This window comes from Squalius cephalus, assembly GCF_949319135.1.
Source record: "Squalius cephalus genome assembly, chromosome: 23".
NCBI lineage: Eukaryota > Metazoa > Chordata > Actinopteri > Cypriniformes > Leuciscidae > Squalius > Squalius cephalus.
In genome coordinates, this window is record NC_137144.1 from 9,596,250 (window position 1) to 9,616,780 (window position 20,531).

At 38.1% G+C, this 20,531-nt stretch overlaps 2 protein-coding genes across 3 annotated transcripts; one reads left to right on the forward strand and one right to left on the reverse strand.

The window, feature by feature from the left end:
- Nucleotides 1–1,122: 1,122 nt before the first annotated feature.
- On the reverse strand, nt 1,123–11,100 carry tmem86a (transmembrane protein 86A). The gene is made up of 3 exons (XM_079859723.1): nt 10,948–11,100; nt 5,938–6,202; nt 1,123–4,866 (listed from the first exon to the last, which is right to left on the reverse strand). The coding sequence occupies exons 1-3, from the start codon at nt 10,966–10,968 to the stop codon at nt 4,439–4,441; spliced, it is 714 nt and encodes a 237-aa protein (XP_079715849.1). The 5' UTR covers nt 10,969–11,100; the 3' UTR covers nt 1,123–4,438.
- Nucleotides 11,101–11,984: 884 nt separating this feature from the next.
- On the forward strand, nt 11,985–20,031 carry spty2d1 (SPT2 chromatin protein domain containing 1). Of its 2 annotated transcripts, none has more exons than XM_079859716.1 (6): nt 11,985–12,483; nt 13,700–13,814; nt 16,238–17,650; nt 18,833–18,989; nt 19,126–19,203; nt 19,356–20,031. In XM_079859716.1, the coding sequence occupies exons 1-6, from the start codon at nt 12,424–12,426 to the stop codon at nt 19,441–19,443; spliced, it is 1,911 nt and encodes a 636-aa protein (XP_079715842.1). In that variant the 5' UTR covers nt 11,985–12,423; the 3' UTR covers nt 19,444–20,031. The 2 variants fall into 2 exon arrangements, with proteins under 2 accessions (XP_079715842.1, XP_079715841.1); XM_079859715.1 differs by having other exon boundaries at nt 19,545–20,031.
- The last annotated feature ends 500 nt before the right edge of the window (nt 20,032–20,531 follow it).

The window sequence follows — 20,531 nt, forward strand, 5'->3', positions numbered from 1 at the left end:
CAATCCCAGAATACACTGTGTGAAAAATCAATCCAAGATGGATGACGAGTCGAAAGAAATGTTAATTATAAATACTTAAATTTCACTCAATACTGAAAACACATTGACAAACACTAGTTAAATAATAAAAGGAGTATTGTGAGCATACTGACGTGCTATTGCGTTAGCTTAGCAACATGCTAATGCGAGACTCCTGTCAGTCACAGGTGTTCAGTCTAACTGAGACAGCAGACAACATGGTAGCTCACTAGGTTCAGGAACAAAGCTTTTATATTAGTGAAAAAGACGGCAACAATAATAAATGAAAGGACGTATTTTAAAAGTGCATTTAAAAGGGGCCGTATACTATGATGCAAAAGGACAGAGTTTGAATTAAAGATTGAAAATTCTGAATCATTGAGAACTTCATCCACAAGGTATGAAACTGTACCGAATACCACTGTAAGGCCAGAAATATAGTGTACGCAACAGGCTACAGATGTGTTATTAAGGCCCACTCACACCATGGACGAATACTATAACGTTTTAATCATCATTCTATGAGGGATAGCAAAGTCCACAGCACAACGATAACGACACAGAGGAACGTTATCGTTGGAATCACTTTCAGAATGAGTTTTTTCAGTTGACGAATGATAAAAACATTGACAGCCAATCAGGATCCACTTTTGAAGAGCTCAAGCATTTAAAGTGGCAGACAACAACTGCAGTGCGCTTCTAATAAACAACATTACCGTCCGTTGGGGGGATGCTACTATGGTTATCGTTTTAGTTATCTTTATAGTTTTGTTTATTCAAGTAGCTAGCTATAAACATGCTATATATTTAACTAATTTTAACTAAATTGGTCTGTAAGATGCTATGGAAGCTTGTTTCCACCACGGAATAAAACAATTTAAACGATAATTGCGACTTCTTATCTCACAATTCGGACTTTTTTCTTACAATTGCAAGATATAAAGTCAGAATTGCCAGATATAAACTCGCAATTGCGAGAAATAAAATCAGAATTGCCAGATATAAACTCACAATTGCGAGAAATAAAGTCAGAATTGCCAGATATAATCTTACAATTGCGATTAAAAAAGTCAGAATTGTGAAATAAATTTTTTTTTTTAAATTTGCAATAACCTTTTTTATTTTTTATACAAGCTTCCATAGGATGCTCTTCAAACTGTTGACATAAAAAAACTGACCGCAGTTTATAGCACCCCTTGTGGTGACGCTGAGAATGAAACACGCACGTTATGAACTATCATCTGACACGTTTCAGAATGCAGTAATGCACAAAATCGGACTTTAGTAATTGCATCCAGCATTTGCGTAGAGTAAGTTTCAGGCCTAAGATAATATCAGGAAAGTTATACAATGGAAAAGTGCAAAGATTTACAGTACATCCCTCAATGGTGTGCTTTGAACCAAGTGGATTATTCCTCATTATCTTTAACAACAGGACTGCTATACCTAAACACAGTCATCAATACTGAACCCAATGAACGGCCAGCGTTCGGTTTCATCCCCCTCGACCCGTCACAAAAGCATCAAACACCCGAGTGCTGACAGAGGGGGTAAAACGATCGCGCTCACTGCCATTTGAATAAGGTCGCAAGCTAAAGCAAAGCCAGATGGAAAGGAAATCTTCCCCGTGCCAGTGACTGTCTCCACACTTCTCAAAGGACAGCATTTCAGTGAGTGAAACAGAAGGCACCTGTTCTCCTCTACGGAGTTCGCATTCACACAATAGAGAAGGAAACGACCAGGCGAGGTCGAACTCTAGCCATCTGGGAGGTGGCAGCAGGTTGCAAACAAAGAACAAAAGAAATGCTAAGTATAGAAGAGGAACACTGACTTACTAAACTACCATCAAAAAATGAGCACATGACATTTACTATGAGAATTAACTTGAACAGTCTGTGTTCGCCTTTTCAACTCTTATTTTCCTGAAACCAATCCTACGAACAATTATAACTTCACTCAAAATGTCGTTCTGCCGCAGACCCTCACAACACATTACTGATTCGTAGTGTGGGACACAATGGCTCTGAAATGACATTCTGTTTTCATGACCTTGCAAATCATGTACGTTTTTTCCCCCGGCTAAGCTGAAACGGTTTGCTGACAGTGTGACCCCTGCATAGGGAACCTATGAAACTTGGCATTAAGCAAATGTATAAAAATAGCCAAGCTGATTCTCGAGGGGTCAGCGGTTGAGCGACGGAGCGTTGATGTTTGTCTCAGTATGCTTACTGCTATATAGAGGTGTAGAAGCCATATTTAATGTGATGTGAAAGAAGTTGTTTTACTTGAGAAGCAAAATGTTATTCATTGAATTAAAATTTAATTTAGAATAATTTAACATACAAAGAATGTATGTTTTTTTTTGTCCACTGGAAATGTTCAATGTTTTGTTTGCTGAACACACCAGTGTACACTGGATGTTGCTGTCCCGTGCAACACGGCCAGGTTGAGGATGCCATATGACTTTAAAATGGACCACTGTTGAGTGATCCGCTGTGTTTGCATTCAAAGCGCATTTCCACTCACACCTGAGGGTACAACAGCTGAGCACATATCAGACCAAGCAGCATTTCCCATCATGGCTGACGGTTCCCTCATTTAGCATCAGTGAAGGATCAAGCTCCTTTTTGAGATTTATGAATAAAACAATGATCAGTTTGAATCAACTGATGATTAGTACAGTACTAACATGTGCTATTTGCTTAAATGGCAGAATCTCACAAAGCCTGTCAGAAAAATGTCCAGGTCATATTTCACCCCCCCCCCCCCCCCCAAATAATATTTATATTTGAATATTTTGCATAAATAAAATGAAGCCTAGTTTAGTACCAGTTTTCATTAATTGATATTGATATTTATTATCTCAGTTAAGGCTCATATTGATTATATGAATTAATTACCATTAACGTGATTTGAAAAACCTGCATGATTTTAGTATTTGTTGTCCCATAAAAACAAACAATGAATAATTCTCATTACATTACTGAAAATCTAATGAGAATCATCAATGGCAGACATTTTTTTTTTACATTACGGTCATGAGAATGTCATGAAAATAATGCAAAAACACCGTCATGATGCTAAAATAGACATTTTCTTTATGCAAAATATATGCCTTTTAAATTTGTAGTGAAATATGACTACAAATATGTTGTGATTCACCCTAGTATGCGATTCAGCTAATGCAGCACAGCCCTAAACGAGAAAAAGAAGAACTGAAAAAAGTACTGGCTTACAGATAAAACACCTCATCTACAGAATATGACTTTCCCTTGAGTAAGCTGCTTCCTACTGGCAATAGACAAATGAAAGTGGTTGGAAGCTCGATACATGCGTATCATCTGACATCACTCCCTCTTTACAAATATTATCTGATACTATACAGACAGAATTAACAGTACACCTTGTACTTATTTGCTGTTTCCTTGTGGTAGAGGTATTGAGCAATGCTGCTGACTTGGCAGAAACCTAAGAAAAAGATAACAGACACGGTCACCCTTCCCTTTTTATGAGAGTTTCGATCTGTATTTTCAGGATAGCCTCATCCAGAGGCTAGCGCTGGTTGCAGTCATTTGGGCTTGATGGCCTATTTGAGCCAAGACAACTACTCCAGCACATGTGTATTTAGACATGGAGGTTTGTGTACTACTGAAATCAACACTTTAAAATGTGTCAGTGACACAGGATAAACATTAAGGTATACCTCACAATACTACAGCAAAGATTGTGCATTGATTTTCAACACAGCAGCACTACGCTAACATATCTGCTTTAATATGAAATGATTTTCATGCTACTCTCTGATTACGTTTGGGAAATCTACGGTGAGACGGGGAAACCAGCCCCTAAGAAAAACCAGAACCACTTTGTATTGTTTGCTAGTCCATTCTGCAGGACTGAAAGTAGGTTCCAGATGAAGACTAGTCACTCAAGACTCTCGCTTTGTTCACAGTACAAGCCATCAAGGACTATCTGAAGAGGACAACATATCAGAGACACTGAGAAGACACTGTGGTTGAAATGGAGAACATGCTAAGGTAAGGAAGTAGGGTATATTGAGGATCTAGTAACCAGAACTCCAAAACTGTCTGTCCTTTCCTGACACTAAAATAGTGGTACTACTAGAGGAATGTAGGAGACAAATGCAGTATTGTAAGACTGAGGAACTATGGTGAGAGACTTGACTAAGTCAATAGGCTAAATACCAAGACTATCAAACCTTGTACATGAATCCAGCAAGAATTGGTCTGGTCTTACATGGATTTAAACTGGCGATTCCTCAACTATAACCAATATATCCCCGTCATGCTCAGACAGGGGAACTGTGGGAGGACCGGAGGTTTCAGGAAGTGGAACTTGAACCTGTGCAGCTGCTACCAATGTTGAGTCATTAGGGGAAGGATGGTTATTGTACGGTCCCTCAGGCTCTTTTCCAAGATGCATCGGCATATTGACATTCCACTGCCGACAGTGCGATCAACATCTGTGCGGCATAGTAGGTCGCCATGATGATGGCTCGAGAGTGGGGCACGGGGAAGCAGAACTTGTTGACGGCAATAGTGAGGTCAGATACCATGAAGAGGACGGCTCCGAGGCAGGCCGACAGCTTCGTCCAGGTCCACAGGTCATTGGCCAGCTGGACTCCAGCAATGGCCCTCCAGCCCATGAAGCCGATGAGAGCGATGTAAACGGCCACCAGGTAGGTAAAGGGACCGGAGAGGTAGGGGTAAAGAAGGGTGTAGCTGAGGCCTGAGATGACACCGATGACCAGACCTGCTCTCGAGTTGATGGGCTTCATCCCAAAGGCCGAAGAGTAGAGAATGTGGGTGATGGCGAACATCAGCAGTCCTGTCAAGACAAATTCAACTGAATTGAGTATTCAATGAAAGCATCATAATGAAAGCAGGGGGTGTCCAAACTAGGATGCACGGTATATCGGCCACCCTATCAGTATCAGCCCATAAATAATAGATTATTTCTTTCAGCTGAGACACTGTTCAGATGCGCACTGTTCATGTGCTTGAAATATGATTGGAATCACTTCAAAAAAGGAAAATGCAGCCACACACAACATGTGCAGCGCAAGTCAGTGCAGAACATCATTATAATTGTGTCCTTGGGACATGGATTTCAATGGTGAATCTTTAGTTTTTGTAACCAGGTTCTCAAAAATTATATAAAAATTTGGATATAGATTTGTCGGCCAGTGTATTGGTTATCGGGTTTCAAATATATAAAGAGTGATCGGTATCGGACAAAATGTTCATATTGGTGCATCCCTATTCCAAACCTGCTCCTGGAGGGCAACCTTCCTGCAGAGTTGAGCAACAACACACAATAACTTTCAAGCAATCCTGAAAACCCTGAATAGCTGGTTCAGATGTGATTTCTCAGGGTTAAAGATACACTCTGCAGGAAGGTCTCCAGGAGCAGGATTGGACACCCCTGAATGAAAGAATTTAACATAACTGTACAGGACATATCAAGAAACGCGTTAGTCTTGGTACCATGACCCTGTTGTTTATTCCAAAGGAAAACTTGAGTAACTCTGTGGTTCCCAAGGGTATCATTTGGGTTTGTCCCAACCCTCAACCTTGACCTAAAAAAACATCATTCAACCTCTACACTACTTTCTCAGTTCAAGAGCCGCTGAATCAGGCATGATAGTTCAGGGTTGGAATATAAAACTTCTTGCTTGAGAGAGGAGACTTGCATAAAACCACAGTCTGCTTTCAAATAATTAGCATGAACTAATTTAACCAGCATTTGAAAGTTCAAAAGAGTTAAATACAATGTTATATTGATACAGAGCTTTTGATAAACAGAATTATACATCTTGCCCTTCTCATCAACACACATAGCAAATAACTCTTAATCCTTTTCTAATCAAATCAGAGCAAAACAAATGAATTAACTCACCGTGACTAAAGTAGCCTTGTTCTTGCCAGATGAGAAATGCGTCACCCAAAGCTGAAAAAATAAGTCCTGCCAGGATTTTCCTGGCACTGGAGTGGGCACCTAAAAAGCTGAAGCCATGAGCGAGCAGAAAAACCCAAAGACAGAAGATCGGCAGGCATTTGATGAGGGCACTGTACCAGGAGGGACTCGAGGTTGGCAACCACAGAACAAAGTAGACGCAAGTGGCTTTGAAGAACGGAACAAGCTTTGGACCCTCGCTCTTGACCTGTAGGACAAAAGAGAGACTGAAGTTGTATTCATGGGAAGTGAAACACACCATCACGCGAGTCAGAAAGACGGACACAGTGCTCCTTTTACATTTAACAATGGAGGTGATAAAAACACTTAACAATAAGCACTTTAGTGAAATGTGATCCATGTGTTTTCTTGGAAATGTGACACATAATGAATAAAAACTATGACAATTGTTAAATCTCAGAAGGATACCAAACCCAAGAGAAGAATGTCAAAGTTTTGCTGTAAACAAGGCAGGAAGGACTGGGCATCTTTCGACTCAAGAAACCCTAGAAGTTTCAAGTTTAATTAATTTCTAGAGCACATTTAAAAACAACAGTAGTTTACCAAAGTGCTGTGCATAAAGGGTCATAAAACAAACAACAATAATAAGGATGAGGTATTGACTTACACCCCAAACTATTTAAGAACATGTAGCTTGTTTTGTGACCCATAGGGTCAAATGAGTCTGATTACACAACCTCCCCATTACAAAACTGGGTGATTCTGGACTTCACACCACATTGAGCAGTAGCTGTCACAAATACAATTTACCACATGTTTAATCTTAAAATTAGATTTCGTACAGAAATGTATGTGTAACTAGTACATGTAGAACTGGATTTTTATCATATTCTCAAGTAGGGTTGTCAAAAGTACTGGTACTTTGGTACAAGTTTTAGAAACGTAACGTACCAGTCTTTCTACAGTACCCGGTCAATTTCCTACCGGCTGATTGGTGCTGCTTTCAAATGGTGTGAGCGCTCTTTGAAGAGCATTAAAGGAGAACTCCGGTCAATTTTAACATTGAGCTCATTTTTTTGTAAATTTGGAGTGCTGTCAGTACAGAGAACAACGACAAAAATCGGTGTTGCCTACACCGTGTTATCCTCTTTTTAAAATTTGCACCCTGTTGACTTCAATGGGGCAAGTTTTAAACCTGCTTTTAGCCTCTTAACATCCTTGATGTGTCATTACAAGTGCCCAGCCATTGTGAGTGATTCCTTCAGAGTGAACACGGTGAATCTGACTGCAGTAGATGTGAAAGATATGAATAAAAGTGATATTAATTCAGCCAGCGCACATACCTGTGTTTACTTCCAGTTTTCGGAATCACTCAACATGGCTGGACGCTTGTAATGACACATCAAGGATGTTAAGAGGCTAAAAGCAGGTTTAAAACTTGCCCCATTTAAGTCAACAGGGTGCAAATTTTAAAAAGAGGATAACAAGGTGTAGGCAACACCGATTTTTGTCGTTGTTCTCTGTACTGACAGCACTCCAAATTTACAAAAAAATGTTAAAATTGACCGGAGTTCTCCTTTAAAGGTTTCTATTTACCATGTGTTTTTTGCAGCGTTGAGCATTGCAGCCAATCACAGACATGTTTGTTGATCGTGTGAGTGCAATGGCCAATCAGAGGCGTTTAAGTTAGTCAGAATCCGCTTAATACACCAGAGTTTGTTCAGCATTAGATTTTGTTATAACCAGCAAAGTATAAAGATGATAGAAATAAGAAATGTATTGTGCAGTATAGACAGATTTTTGATTATAACAGGAGTTTTCACTCAGTGAGCTTGAGCTGTGACTGCTCCATTGATTATAAAAGCAGCACTCTTTGGTCGCTTTCTGTGTAAATAACCCATTTCATAATTTGAATAAAGTTTTATTGTTGATGTTGCAAAGTTCACACTGCAAAGGTGCAGGAGTGACGACCATATTAAAATGAAGGCATTCAATCTGTTTGACAACGGAGGGGAGTAAAAAAATATCTGATGTCAAAATAGGTACGTGCATTGAGTCTGAAAGTGCAATAGACCTTCCACTTGTTCGGTTACCTGTAATTTGTTTCTTTGTTTTTCATTTTATTACTAACTTTTCATGTGATTTTTTTAATGCAATGTTTATTTAACTGACCAATATTTGAAGGCTACATGCTAATGTTTTAACATATTATTACTTATAATCATTAAAATGAACTAATTTCATTTATTTATTTCAAATAGTTAAAATTAAAAAATATATATTACAAACAAAATACAATCGTTTTTGCTATAGTACCAAAAATGGTACAGAGAACCGTGAAATTTGACTGGTATTGGTACTGAGCAAAATGTTGATACCGTGAAAATCCTATTCTCAAGAAAATAGGGTTTTGTTTTAGCCTGGGAAAACCCAGACAACTTCCGGCAAATTTAGATTTGCTCTGCAAGTAGTCTGGCAAAGAGCTCATTCAAGCCCATTTCTAATCCGTAGAAATCGCAGCACCAATCAGAAACGTTGGGGCGGGCTTTACCCGATGTCGATCGCTCTGATTGGTTTTAGGTCTATCAAATTGCGCCCAGAGGCCCACTGGCAGATGAACATGCTACTACATTTCTCTCCGAAACGGTAGGAAATTAAATTAGATTTAATAGAGGATTCTAACTGTGACAAGATGATTGACAGGGCAGTTTACGTGACAGGATGCACGCGACAGATCCGTCCGATAAAGATGACGAAGTAGTATGTCCCAAAGCTTGCCTACTTTTTTGCTACACATTCAAAAGTAAATACCTTTTCTTCACAAAAAGAGTATACTTTTATGGCGTAGTGTAACTACGGCGAATTGGGACGCAGCATTATGGCTTTACACGATGACGATCGCTCTGATTGGTTTTAAGTCTATCCAATTGCGCCCAGAGGCATTTGAGCGACGTCCGTTGGTGACGCCCCTTTGGAAATGAGTTATTAATGAAGCTTTGCCAGACCATAACTCAGTTACTACTGAGAATGGTCTGGTTTTAACCAGGCTAGTTTTGTTTACTATGATGTTTTGAGATGTTGCTAGATGGTTTCTATGTTAGTTACAAGGGTGTTGCTAAGTGGTTGCTAAGGTTGTTGGTGGTTTCCAGATGGATGCTATAAGTCTATTGGATTTTATGCACATTTGCAGAAAATTTGTGAAAATTTTATGTCATGTTCTTTAGAAAAGTAATATCACAAGAACAACCCCATAACAGTAACTATGAAATATAATAACAGCATGTGTTACACTTAACACAACTGCTTCAGTGACCTATATTAACTGAAGGGGGGAAAAATGTTCTTGTCCTAATCCTCTTCTTAGTCCATGACAGTTGGTCTTGGCTTAGTCTTGGAATTTGTAGTTTGAGCCTTAGCCCGTGGGGGAAGTGGAAAAAGGCTATTGTTAGACAGCGTACATTTTAATCAGATTCTGGTGTACCCCGCAGTCTGAGAAAGGTCACACTGAAATACAGAGACTTTTAATTTCAAGCCAGTTGATGTGAAGAGATGGTGCACACAGCAGGAGCTCTTTATAATGCAGACTTGTGGTGCAGCTCTTTAAAATGGATGTGGTAAAACTTTGTGGTTATAACATCTAGGCTGGTAAATGAAAGGTTGTACATGTGAACCTTTAATAGACTAATTTAAAAAAACTTGGTTTGCTAAATAAAATAGATAACATACAGTTAATTATTAGGCAGAACAGTGGGGCATGTTGTCACACTACTCACAGGTTTCACAGACAAGGCTTAAGACTAGTCCCAGCATGTTTGAGCTGTTTTAATTGAAAGCAACTTGCTCTGGCATATCTTAAAATATGTCAGTGACATTGTTTTGTCTCAAGATGTACACCAGTAATGCTTTTCTTCTAATGCATGTTTATAAAACCTAATTTGACTGAGGCCTAACCCTGGCTTAATCTAAGCCCTGTCTGTGAAACCAAGCCTACACGGGATAAGTTGCCACAATGAGAACCTGCTGTTCAACAGCCTATTACATGTTTTTCAGGAAAAATAATGAAACCGTAAAACATCTATGAAGCTCAAAACAATTTATGAAATGTATGTAAAAAGTCACACAGGCCTATAAAATATCAAACTACTGTTTGGCCAACTCAGATATCAATACATTAAAAGAAAAAAAAAAATGCACAATTAAAATTTCACCCCAATTTCACATTTATGAAAAATAACCTGAGAACATATTTAGTTGGTCATACACCATATAATTCAAATAATAATAAAAAATTCATAAGTGAAAAGAGATGCTGAAAACAGAGGACATTTGAAACAAAAGGTTTTGCTGAAACAGTGCAACTAGATCACTTCAGAAACTGCAAGAACTGGCGCTCTTCCAGTCAGAATGCGTGCGTCTGTATGAAAGAGGAATAAAGGATTGTCACGAGTGTTTCTACTGAATAAAGCCCTTTGAAAGCAGATGAAAGCAAAGAAAATGGGGAAATACTGAGAATGCAAACCCTGCAGAGCGAATTGCACAGTGGTAATTTAATTATAGATCAATGGAATCTTTGCATAAATAAACCAGAGCATTTGGTGATCATATAGCACATGGTTTGTGGAGGTAAAGTAAACATGAGCATGCTGGCCATAATCACGTGCTCATTGTTATTCCCAAGATAACAGACTCAAGGATGCATGGACACACATACACATATAAATCAAACAGTGATGTCAGCGTATGTGTATTGTTCTCCTTAACAGCAAAAACAAGTCACTACATAAGCATTATTTTTTTATATTTATATGACATAAAGAATACGTGTTTTGCAGAGGTAAGCAATACATGAATTCGAAATTAAAATGATCACTTCAAACACTTATGAATGCAATGCTCGGTTTAACTGATATCATGTCTTTATGAAGTGATCATGTCGATTAAACGTGTGTTTTAATGAAAAGCTTTAATAGAGAAAAGAGGTAACATACTTACCACAGTGACCGGAGAAACCATCTTTATCTGAGGTTGAATTGCCAGTGGAAAGATGAACAGATCGGTCGTGGCTAACAGAGCACCCGCTAGTATTTACGTCCCTTTGTATGCGCGATTTGTTTTTGTCTCTTGTGTTTGGGACAGGCCATCATCAGTGGGAGGAGAGAAATCAGCTGTACTGTGGGCGGGGCCTGCGGGTGAAAACAACCCGCGTCCAATCAGAACGCGTGAAAGTGTTTACACTTCGAGCCTCTGCGAATGTGGGCGGGGCTTACCTGCATCACAAGCGTTTGAACTGTAACCTTTGTTCCTTGTATCGTGTCTTTATGTGTATGTGTGTCAACGATTATTTCTGATATGATGTGAGTTCTATAAAAATTCAGGATGTTAATAAAACGATGTCTAGTTGCGTAAACAGACCGCTAAACTGTTTCGTAGATCTATATCGACACCTTGTGGTCGACAATATTGCGTCACTCTTCAATGTTTATGTTGCCTGAACAAGTCAAGACAATCTTAAATTGCAAAATGATGTGCAAGTCGGCTATTTAATAAAGATTTAGCATGCAAAAGAAAACACGCGCTATAGCCAAAGAGTAATATCGTTCTTGCATATGGTCATTTATATAATTAGTCTTTATTAAAAGTATGTTTTAAGTATCTTTTGTTTATTAGTTTTTGTTTACTGACCTCCATTATTTATTTTTTATTGACTGGTTTGATCTATTGATCTATCTGTTACGTGTTATTTGCCTAGTAATTTAGTTGCATTTAAAATCTCACTGGCTGTCAAACAAACAAAAACAAGGAAACAAGAAAAAGCACGTGGTAAAATGTGTATGGACTTATCTTTTGTTTAGTAGCCACCAATATATAATTAACATAAAGGCTTTGTTGTTTGTGGTCTACTATTTATGGTCTAAGTTAATTGTGACTAATCAAAACTATATATATATATATATATAAAAAGTTGTGATAGACGATAAAGTAGAAAATTGGGAAAAAGCAGAAGGAAACGCGTGTCCTAAACAACCGGAAGTGACGTGAAAATGTGAACCGGATGACGTGGGCTTGGTTGTCGTTTCTAGAGAACGCAAATCTCTCAAGAGGATTTCCATATTCTCGTTGTTTTACAGCTTTTCTCTTTAATGTCGTTTAATGACAATTTAGGGAAAGTGATACGGTATCACTGAGCAAAAACACAACGGAACTTTTTATCATTAATCGTTGAAGCTCTCCGTTGTTTAACGGTTTAAATGTCCAGCAGCTGATCAGACATGACGGCCAGAAGCTGAAGGCGTTAATCGATGGTTTTCTTCTTTAGTTAGTTTCTGCTCCCTCTAAACCCGTCTGATTTTAACACCAGGGGAGATATCAGTTGACTCTTAGATCGTGTTTGCGGGTTTAAAGGCTGGCTGAGGTGAGTGTTTGTCGACTGGCGAGTGGTAGCTATTGCTATTAGCTAAAGAAGTGACCATGGATTTCGACAATGTGCTTTCCATCGCCACCCAGAACCGAGGGCTCGGCGGCGTACCGGTATGTATGAGGAGAAATATGCATGCAGAAATAATATAACATCATTTAGTCTGTGAAGTAGATTCAAATATGTGCGAGCAAGGCCTTTGGTAGGTCCAACTTTATGTAGTTGTTTGATTAATTCAAATGTTTTACTGCTCTAACGTGTCAAACTAGCATGTTTTAGGGTAATATTAATAAAATGTGCCAATATATTGAAATAAAAGTCTAAGTCATGTGGAACCTTGAGGCTTATGTGATTTTATACACATATGCTCATATATACACACATGTTCATATACACATTGCTATGGTGTCAACTCAACCTGAGGTCTCCGGCTAATTATATATATTTGATCATTTTTTTTCCCTAGTGAAAGAATGATATAAATGAAGAAGATCCCCATATCAATGTGATTTAACCACACAAGGCATTGAAATTGAAGATTTCAAAAGAAGGTTTAAGAATCAAAAAGTTTAAATCATATTAAGATATCTTTAATACTTTTTGAGGCACAAAAACTCTGGATAAAGAATATTCATGGCGTTCAGACAGGTATATTCGATGCAATTGTGTTGATAGAAAAAAAGAGATACGTTTCTAGTTTCAGCATTATTTATTTAGTTATTCCTCTTTAAAAGAAGCTGTATGCACAGCGACCCACATTTGGTTTTCGACCACTGCATATGTTTACAATTTACTCATTGAGCCACATTAAGATCTCCATATCTCTGGGATTGAACCGTATAGGGCCTTTAAAATGAAGATACAAAAAGAAATGTTTGTTAAAAAACAGAATCTAAAAGGATATTAAGATATCTTTAATACTTCTTGAGTTACAGGCATGCAAACTTGGGGGGAAAAAAACATTTTTGGACTGTCACTCTTGGCATATAATGAAACAAAGATGGCTGGAGTCAGCTGGTTTTTCTAATAGACCTACCAAAGATAAAATAATGCTGCCATCTTTCTAAAGGCATTTTTCCCCTCTGTAACTTGGCACCAAATCTCAAAAGTGAAAATTTGAATTTTGACCCCCCCTCTACAAAATAGTGGATTACTCAGTAACTATACATCCATTACATTTAATATTTTGGCTTTCATCACTATTTATGTTTGTCTTTCTTCAGAAATGTTTTTAACAGGATCAAAAACTTGAGCCAGGGAAGTTTCTGACATTTGGTTGATTTGACATGGAATGACTCTAAAGCTTTCACTGATTTCTGTCTTTTGTAGAAGCGGTATAGCTTAAAAACTGGACCGCCCAAGAAAGAAGACAGAGTCAAAGGTGTTAATTCGGCTGCGGTGCAAGCCTTCTTGAAAAAACAGGCCATGGACCAAAGGAAAAAAGGTACTTTTTTTCTTTATAATCTTTGTTTAGCTATATATAACATTTCTTCTTAAAGCCTGTCAGCCAAGTCATTGTTTATGTCCTCGTGTCACTGTGGACCACAAAAGATTGCTCTTTTCCATATGATTAAAATGAATGGGGACGCATGCTGTCAAGATGATAAAAACGACCTTAAATCGCCATAAAAGTAGTATTTATATTTAGACATCATGGCAAGGTTGGTCTCAGCAACATAAATGTCGCTGATTTCATTGTAAAACAACCAACTGCTTGTAGACAGTTAAAAAACAGAATTTTTTCAATTATAATAAAGAAAACCAAGACCTCAAATCAACCTCAGGGGATTTATAATACCTTTACAGTTGTTTTCTCACAAACAAAGTGATTGCGTATATATAAATCAAATATATTATTCTAATATATGTATTATTATATTATCATATCAAAATAAATATTTTTGTCAAAATGATTCAGCTGCCTTTCTCTGCTGCACTCTTCTAACATGTAACTGCAAAACATAAAACACTTCTCGGCACATTAAACTGCACACACACCTGAAAAGGTAGCCCACATGAAACTAAATGGTTGTAAGCTTCTTTGAAGGGCTTATTATAAAGTCCTCCCATGCTTTGGAATGTTTAGGCTAGGGCATGCAATTATTTAATCATTTTTCAAATACATTTTTCTCCATAGAAATGCCTCTTTAAGAACTGTAAAGTGGATTTTTGGGGCCAATCACCAATTATTGATCACTGGAAGCAGTATTGGCCGATACTGATCAACGAAATAAATAGGCCAACTGTTCTTAATGTTTTTTTAAGTATAATAAAATAAGAAATGAAAAGTATCATGAATGGCCAACTCTTTATTTATTGGCAAGCAACATGTGCAACATATTTCATTCCCTCTATAAGAGGTGATCAGGAACGGCTTAGAGCTTAACAAATATAGCATTCCTGTGAAAAAACAACAACAACAGCCTTTATCAACAGAGTAGTTAAGTGTAAAACATTACATAGTATTCACTGTATAAATGAAATATAGATCAGTCCTACTAAAGAGCAATGAGTAATTTTTCTCTTTATCTTTTGTTGTTTGATTATCATTAACGACAGACCTCAGCCGGATTATTAGGCTGCTGTCACTTTAAGACAGAATGCACAGATCCAATATACTCTTACACATCTGTCTCAACCCGACGGTTTGTTTACTTAAGACTTAACCGATGGTGTTTTACGTCAATACTCTCCTAGCTGGGCATTTTGACATTTCTGTTATTTATTGCGATAACGGTATAAATATAGTACTATTCACCACTGTTTTTGGCTACAAGTGATAGCTGAATGCATTCTTGAGAGCCTCAAACAAACATTGATCTAAAGTAAAACATACCCTTTATCAAATAGGCTCCTATAATATAACAATTACCTTTGCTTCACAGCGCTGGGAGATCCGACGAGAAAGCGTTTGAATTGGCATATTAATGACATTGCTGCAAAATATAACGAGAAGCAAGAATTCTCACAGATATTAGGTCAAGCAGCGCTGACGTGGAATCAGAGAAACATTGTGCCATGAACAAGCAAGTTATAGAAGGCTTTTCAATCCACAACATTCAACATGGATTTAATGTAGTATCGCTAACTGTAACCATGGTATTGTGGCAGAAAGAGTCAATTGTTTTTACGTTATTTATCTCAGGCTTCGTACAATCTTTTGAGAGTGAAATTCACTCTTCACATTTTTTCAAGCTCTAAATAATAATAAATTAATGTTTTTTATTTTTTATGTGGTGATTTGTAAAACTAAATGTTTAAAGATGATAGATGAAGGAAAATAATTTTATTTTATTAACTTTTATTAAAAAAAGACCACTATAACCAGTAGATGGCGGCAGAGGAGTATTTATTGACTTGTTAGCCATTTCCCCTCCATAATTTATGGAAAAGTCTCATGAAAAACAAAAACTTGTCTTCAAATTGTGACTGAATCATACAGAAAACAAGTAAAGAGCGCTCTTTTTATAATCCCTGATGCTGACGGTCAGTTCGGTATGATATTATAGTACAACAATGGTACATTTAATAAGAGTAGAATATTGACAGTTTTCCCTTCAAAATGAGATTTTTGCATGTTACTGTCATTAATAAAAGTTAGTTTTATCTGCATCTCAATTAAAGCTGTTGCATTTCTAATAAATAAACATGTAATATTATTAGCAACTAACTTCACTCATTAATGCAAAGCTAATGTAATATAATTAAATTAAATTATCTCAATGATTAAAAATCCCTCCCAGCGCCACCAAATCAGTTGCTGGTGTCACCATCTGTAGAACTTACTGCTCTCATATGTTAGTCTGGAAACCTGAAATGGCACTCACATGATGCATATTTTGATGTCACTTTGCTTCTCCTTTTTAGAAATCCAGAATAAGAAGGCAAAAGAAGAACTGTTAGCCAAAAGAGTGGAGCTGAAATCAGACAGGAAGGCACGAGCAATGGCTTCACGAACCAAGGACAATTTCAAAGGGTACAACGGCGTCCCTGTCATAGACCAGCCCAAAAAGAGGCAGTCGAAGGGAGACAGATCAGAAGAGCAGGACAGGTCAAACACATATGATGATGATGATGATGATGTTGATAATTACGACTATGAGGGTACAGATTCTGAATCTGATGAACATGAACAAAGCAGGCCTGTTAAGCCTCCGCCTCAGTCTCAGTCTCGGGCTGAGTTCTCCAACAAAGCTGACAGCAAACCGAAAAAAGCGAGTGCTCCAGCTAGGTCCGCCCCGCCTTCAATGAACTTTGCAGAACTCTTGAAACTTGCGCAAAAGAAGCAGTATGAACCTGTTGAAATAAAAGTAGTGAAGAAGACTGAAGAGAGGCTCAGAACAGCAGAGGAGATTCGAGAACTCGAATTGGAGCGCAGGGTTAAGACACAGAATAAAGGGAAGGACGCAAAACCAGACAAGAATTCAGGACAGAAAGACGGCAGATCTCAATCCAGCTCAAATTCTCAGAAGAAGATTGTAGACCGAGATGGCAAAAATGGGAAATTGCCCAAGCCACCAGTAGAAAAGCACCAGTCAAGTAGTGCCAGCAAAAAGCCAAAGCTTCAAGCATCCAGTGAACGAACTCCAGGTTCTGCCAAACTACACGGAGACAGAAACAACTCAGGCTCATCCGGTGCCTTAAATGGTAAATCTGCCATGAAATATGGTGCTCAGTTTAACGTGAAACAAGCACCACCTAGACCATCGCAAGGCCAAAGGCCCACAACCTCAAGTGACCTTACCCCAAGGAAGGGGAATACCTCAATATCTCAAGGTAAATCAAGTATTTCGGGAAGTCGCACTGTAGCTGCTCCTGGTGCAGCTAGATCAGGGCAAGGACCACACAAAAACTCTGGGCAGGGGAGACCTAGTAACTCCGATAGGGGTGGGCAACCTCAGAAACCAGCAAAACCAGTACATTTATCACGACCTGGGAGCGTTGCTCCACCTCGGCCTGGTAGCAACGGACTTGTACGTCCCTCTTCTGGTGAGCCCTCAAAGCAGCCAAGACCAGGTGGTAGTTTTCAAGGTCAGCAAGTTCCTGGAAGCTCCAGGACCTTTATAACTGGACCAAATAGGATGGGAGGTAGTGTTTCTGGGAGACCGGTAAATGGCATGGGATCTGGCCCTGGTAGACCTCAGTGCACTGTTGTTTCAGAGACTATTTCATCAAAGAACTTTGCATTGAGACCTGGGATGGTTTCGAGGCCTCCGGGGCAACAAGGCCTCAAGACAGTGATTGCCCCCTCAGGCCACAGAGTCTTGGTTAAACCTCCTGGTAAGCGATGAGAGAAGCGTTTCATTCATTCTAAATGTTAATATTGTGAAGATTATTACTGTTTCTACAGATCACAATCCCAAGATACCCCAAAATAATTCCTATTTGTCCCTTGAAAGAAACAGAAAATCCATTAATATAATAAACTTACAACAGAAGTAGGCATTACAGGATTAAACGTTATACGGATTTAAAAAATGTGTCATGTCAACCCTTAACCGAATATAAAGTGTTAGTCACTTACTGACCTGACCTGAAGTTTTTATTGATCTTATGGCATGTATAATTAAGTACATCTTTATATGCAAGGAGACCAGAAAGAGATGTGACAACCCTTTTGAAGTCACCATGAAACCAAATTTCAAGTCTTATTTTTGTGACTGGAATATGTCAGTGTTTGTTATAAATTATTTATTTGTTTACATATTTTTATTTTTTATGAATGCACCCTCTAATCTTTAATCAAAACAATAACTTTGCCTTCCCCTCGCAACATGAAGCAAATCAGATTCTCTGATGATGTGCATGAGATCAATGAAATTAGCAAACAGCAATGATCTAATCAATCCAGGAAGCTGGAAAGATGATTGTAATTTCTGTTTCAGGCTGACATTCATGTGTAGTACTTGTTTGTTTTACAAACTGAGGGGACAAGTGGAAATGATTATTGGTGGTAATTGACAGCTCATCAAAGATGATTAATCCCTGTGTCGTGAGAAATCCTATCCCGTCGCAGAGACCTATATCCCCTCAGATTCCATTGGCTTTTTATGATACTGTAATTGCCGTCCAATTAAAAATTAAGATGATTTTACTTTACTGTATATTTAGTATTACAGAATGAAAATATGCTTAAGTCTTTTAAATTACTTACAAATTGACCAAAACTAAAAATGCCATAACTTTTCCCTTCGGTAACTTTTGGCATTCGGTTAACATCTAAGCCAACTAGCTTAGCATAGTGCTAATCGGTGTGAAAATTTCAATACCGGAATAATCCTTTAATTGGTGAAGCAATTCTTACGTTAATTGTGTCTCTGAATTGCATGGGTTTATGAATTATTTACACACACCTTCGTTCTTGTTTTCATGAGTGAGGCAGGTTGTCTTTGACTTGTAGTCAGTAGCAACATCAGTGCCTTATGTGTGTTCTTGAAGTTGTATCCCCTGCTATTTTTGAAGGACCGTCGTTGCCCCCCATAACATCCGCTTATAAACGGAAGTATGAAGAAGAGGAAGAGTACGACTCGGAGATGGATGACTTCATCGACGATGAAGGAGAAGACCAAGATGAAGTTTCAAAACATATCAGGGAAATCTTTGGCTACGACAGGAACAAGTGAGTTCTTGCCCATTTTAAGGTTACATAAAATATCCTCTACACAAGTATTTGATCTTGTTAAAGGTGGATAAATGTCCTTAAAATACAAGTGTTTTTTGCATATATCGTGGTAACATGTCCTTCGTTTCAATAGATATAAAGATGAAAGCGACTATGCACTGAAGTTTATGGAGAGCAGCTGGAAAGATCAGCAGAAAGAGGAAGCGAGGAGGTAAGCCAACAAATTCAGCTGCAAACTGTGAGTGGAAAAAGAGTAGCTTTGACTAACTGATGTGGTACTTCATCATTCTCACCAAATCATCACACTATTGCCTTCTTTCTGTGTGTTTCTTGTGCTATGCCTTGCCCCGATTGTCTGATTAGCCTGCGAATGGCAGTGCTTGAGGACCAGGAAGAGGAAAGACGAGAACTTGAGGAGATGAATCGGAAGAATAACAAGAAGAGAAAATGATTGTGTTTTCCGATAGACTGAAATAAAATGCTTCTCTCCCTTTAACGCAGAAGACCGTAGAAAGTCAGTTCCATAATGACACCTGTTTTTTTCTGCTTCAGTTTACGCCTGGGTATCAAGGAGGATGAAGAAGAAATGCGAATGGAGGAGGAGGAGATGAAAAGAAAACTAGCAATGAAAGCAAACCGCAAAAAGATTTAGTTTACTTGACATGACTTTGATCTAGTCTTATTTGGTTGGAACCGAGCGGAGTGGAAATGTGCCACGGACATTGTTACACTATTTATTTGAATGGCCAAACCGTGGGAGCAGGTTTGCACTATCATGAGGCCATCTGACGTAGCTGAGCTTCGGAGAAAATGATGTATGAAATTAATATCTGAGAATCACAATGGCAATTTTTGTATCTGTAGAAACCATGTAAGTATATTGATGTGGATGCCTTACACCTCAAGCACCAACTTCTTCAAAATTGGTCCTGATTTCGGGAGAGTTATTTTATTACTTATAGTACTATTTAATTGATGAGAAAAGACAGAAGCCTGCCATTTTTCCAATGTATTTTTTTGTTAAAATTATTTGACAGATGCTTTTGTCCTGTCATTTGTTAATTCAATATAGTTTTGCTTTAATTGTGGATCTGGTTACAGAAATCTGAAAGAAAAAATGAGTTGGTTGGTATGGAACTCACATATTAACTTTGTCACTTTGCACATGGTCTTGTAATGCGAATTACATCATTCAAATTTCAACATGTCTTGCTTTGTCTAGACAACTAGTCCACAAACTAATTTGTTACATATTAGTTGCAATGCCATGGTATCCTGTGAAGAACCTTTAAGCACCATTTGAGACTGTGGGTTACAAATGCGAATTAAATATATTATTACAACCACAGTACTTTAAGGGTTATTGATCCAGACAACCATTGTAGAAATTAAGCCCTGTGCTCAAATAAAGTGCTAAAGTGGTTTTGACCAACGGAGTGCATGACTCGCTATAGCTATGGATAAGGTATGCTAACATCTGCCTACCTTTACTAATTATTTGCTTGCTCTAATTTTGTCACTGACCAGAATAGAGTGAAA

Bases quoted from the DNA above. Each gene is read 5' to 3' on its own strand.
- tmem86a (XM_079859723.1), bottom strand. From the start codon at position 10,968: ATGGTTTCTCCGGTCACTGTG. The intron at 6,203-10,947 runs GTAAGTATGTTA...TTTGTCCTACAG, and splicing joins TGGTTTCTCCGGTCACTGTG to GTCAAGAGCGAGGGTCCAAA. The intron at 4,867-5,937 runs GTGAGTTAATTC...TTGTCTTGACAG, and splicing joins ACAAGGCTACTTTAGTCACG to GACTGCTGATGTTCGCCATC.
- spty2d1 (XM_079859715.1), top strand. From the start codon at position 12,424: ATGGATTTCGACAATGTGCTTTCCATCGCCACCCAGAACCGAGGGCTC. The intron at 12,484-13,699 runs GTATGTATGAGG...TGTCTTTTGTAG, and splicing joins GAGGGCTCGGCGGCGTACCG to AAGCGGTATAGCTTAAAAAC. The intron at 18,990-19,125 runs GTGAGTTCTTGC...TCGTTTCAATAG, and splicing joins TTTGGCTACGACAGGAACAA to ATATAAAGATGAAAGCGACT.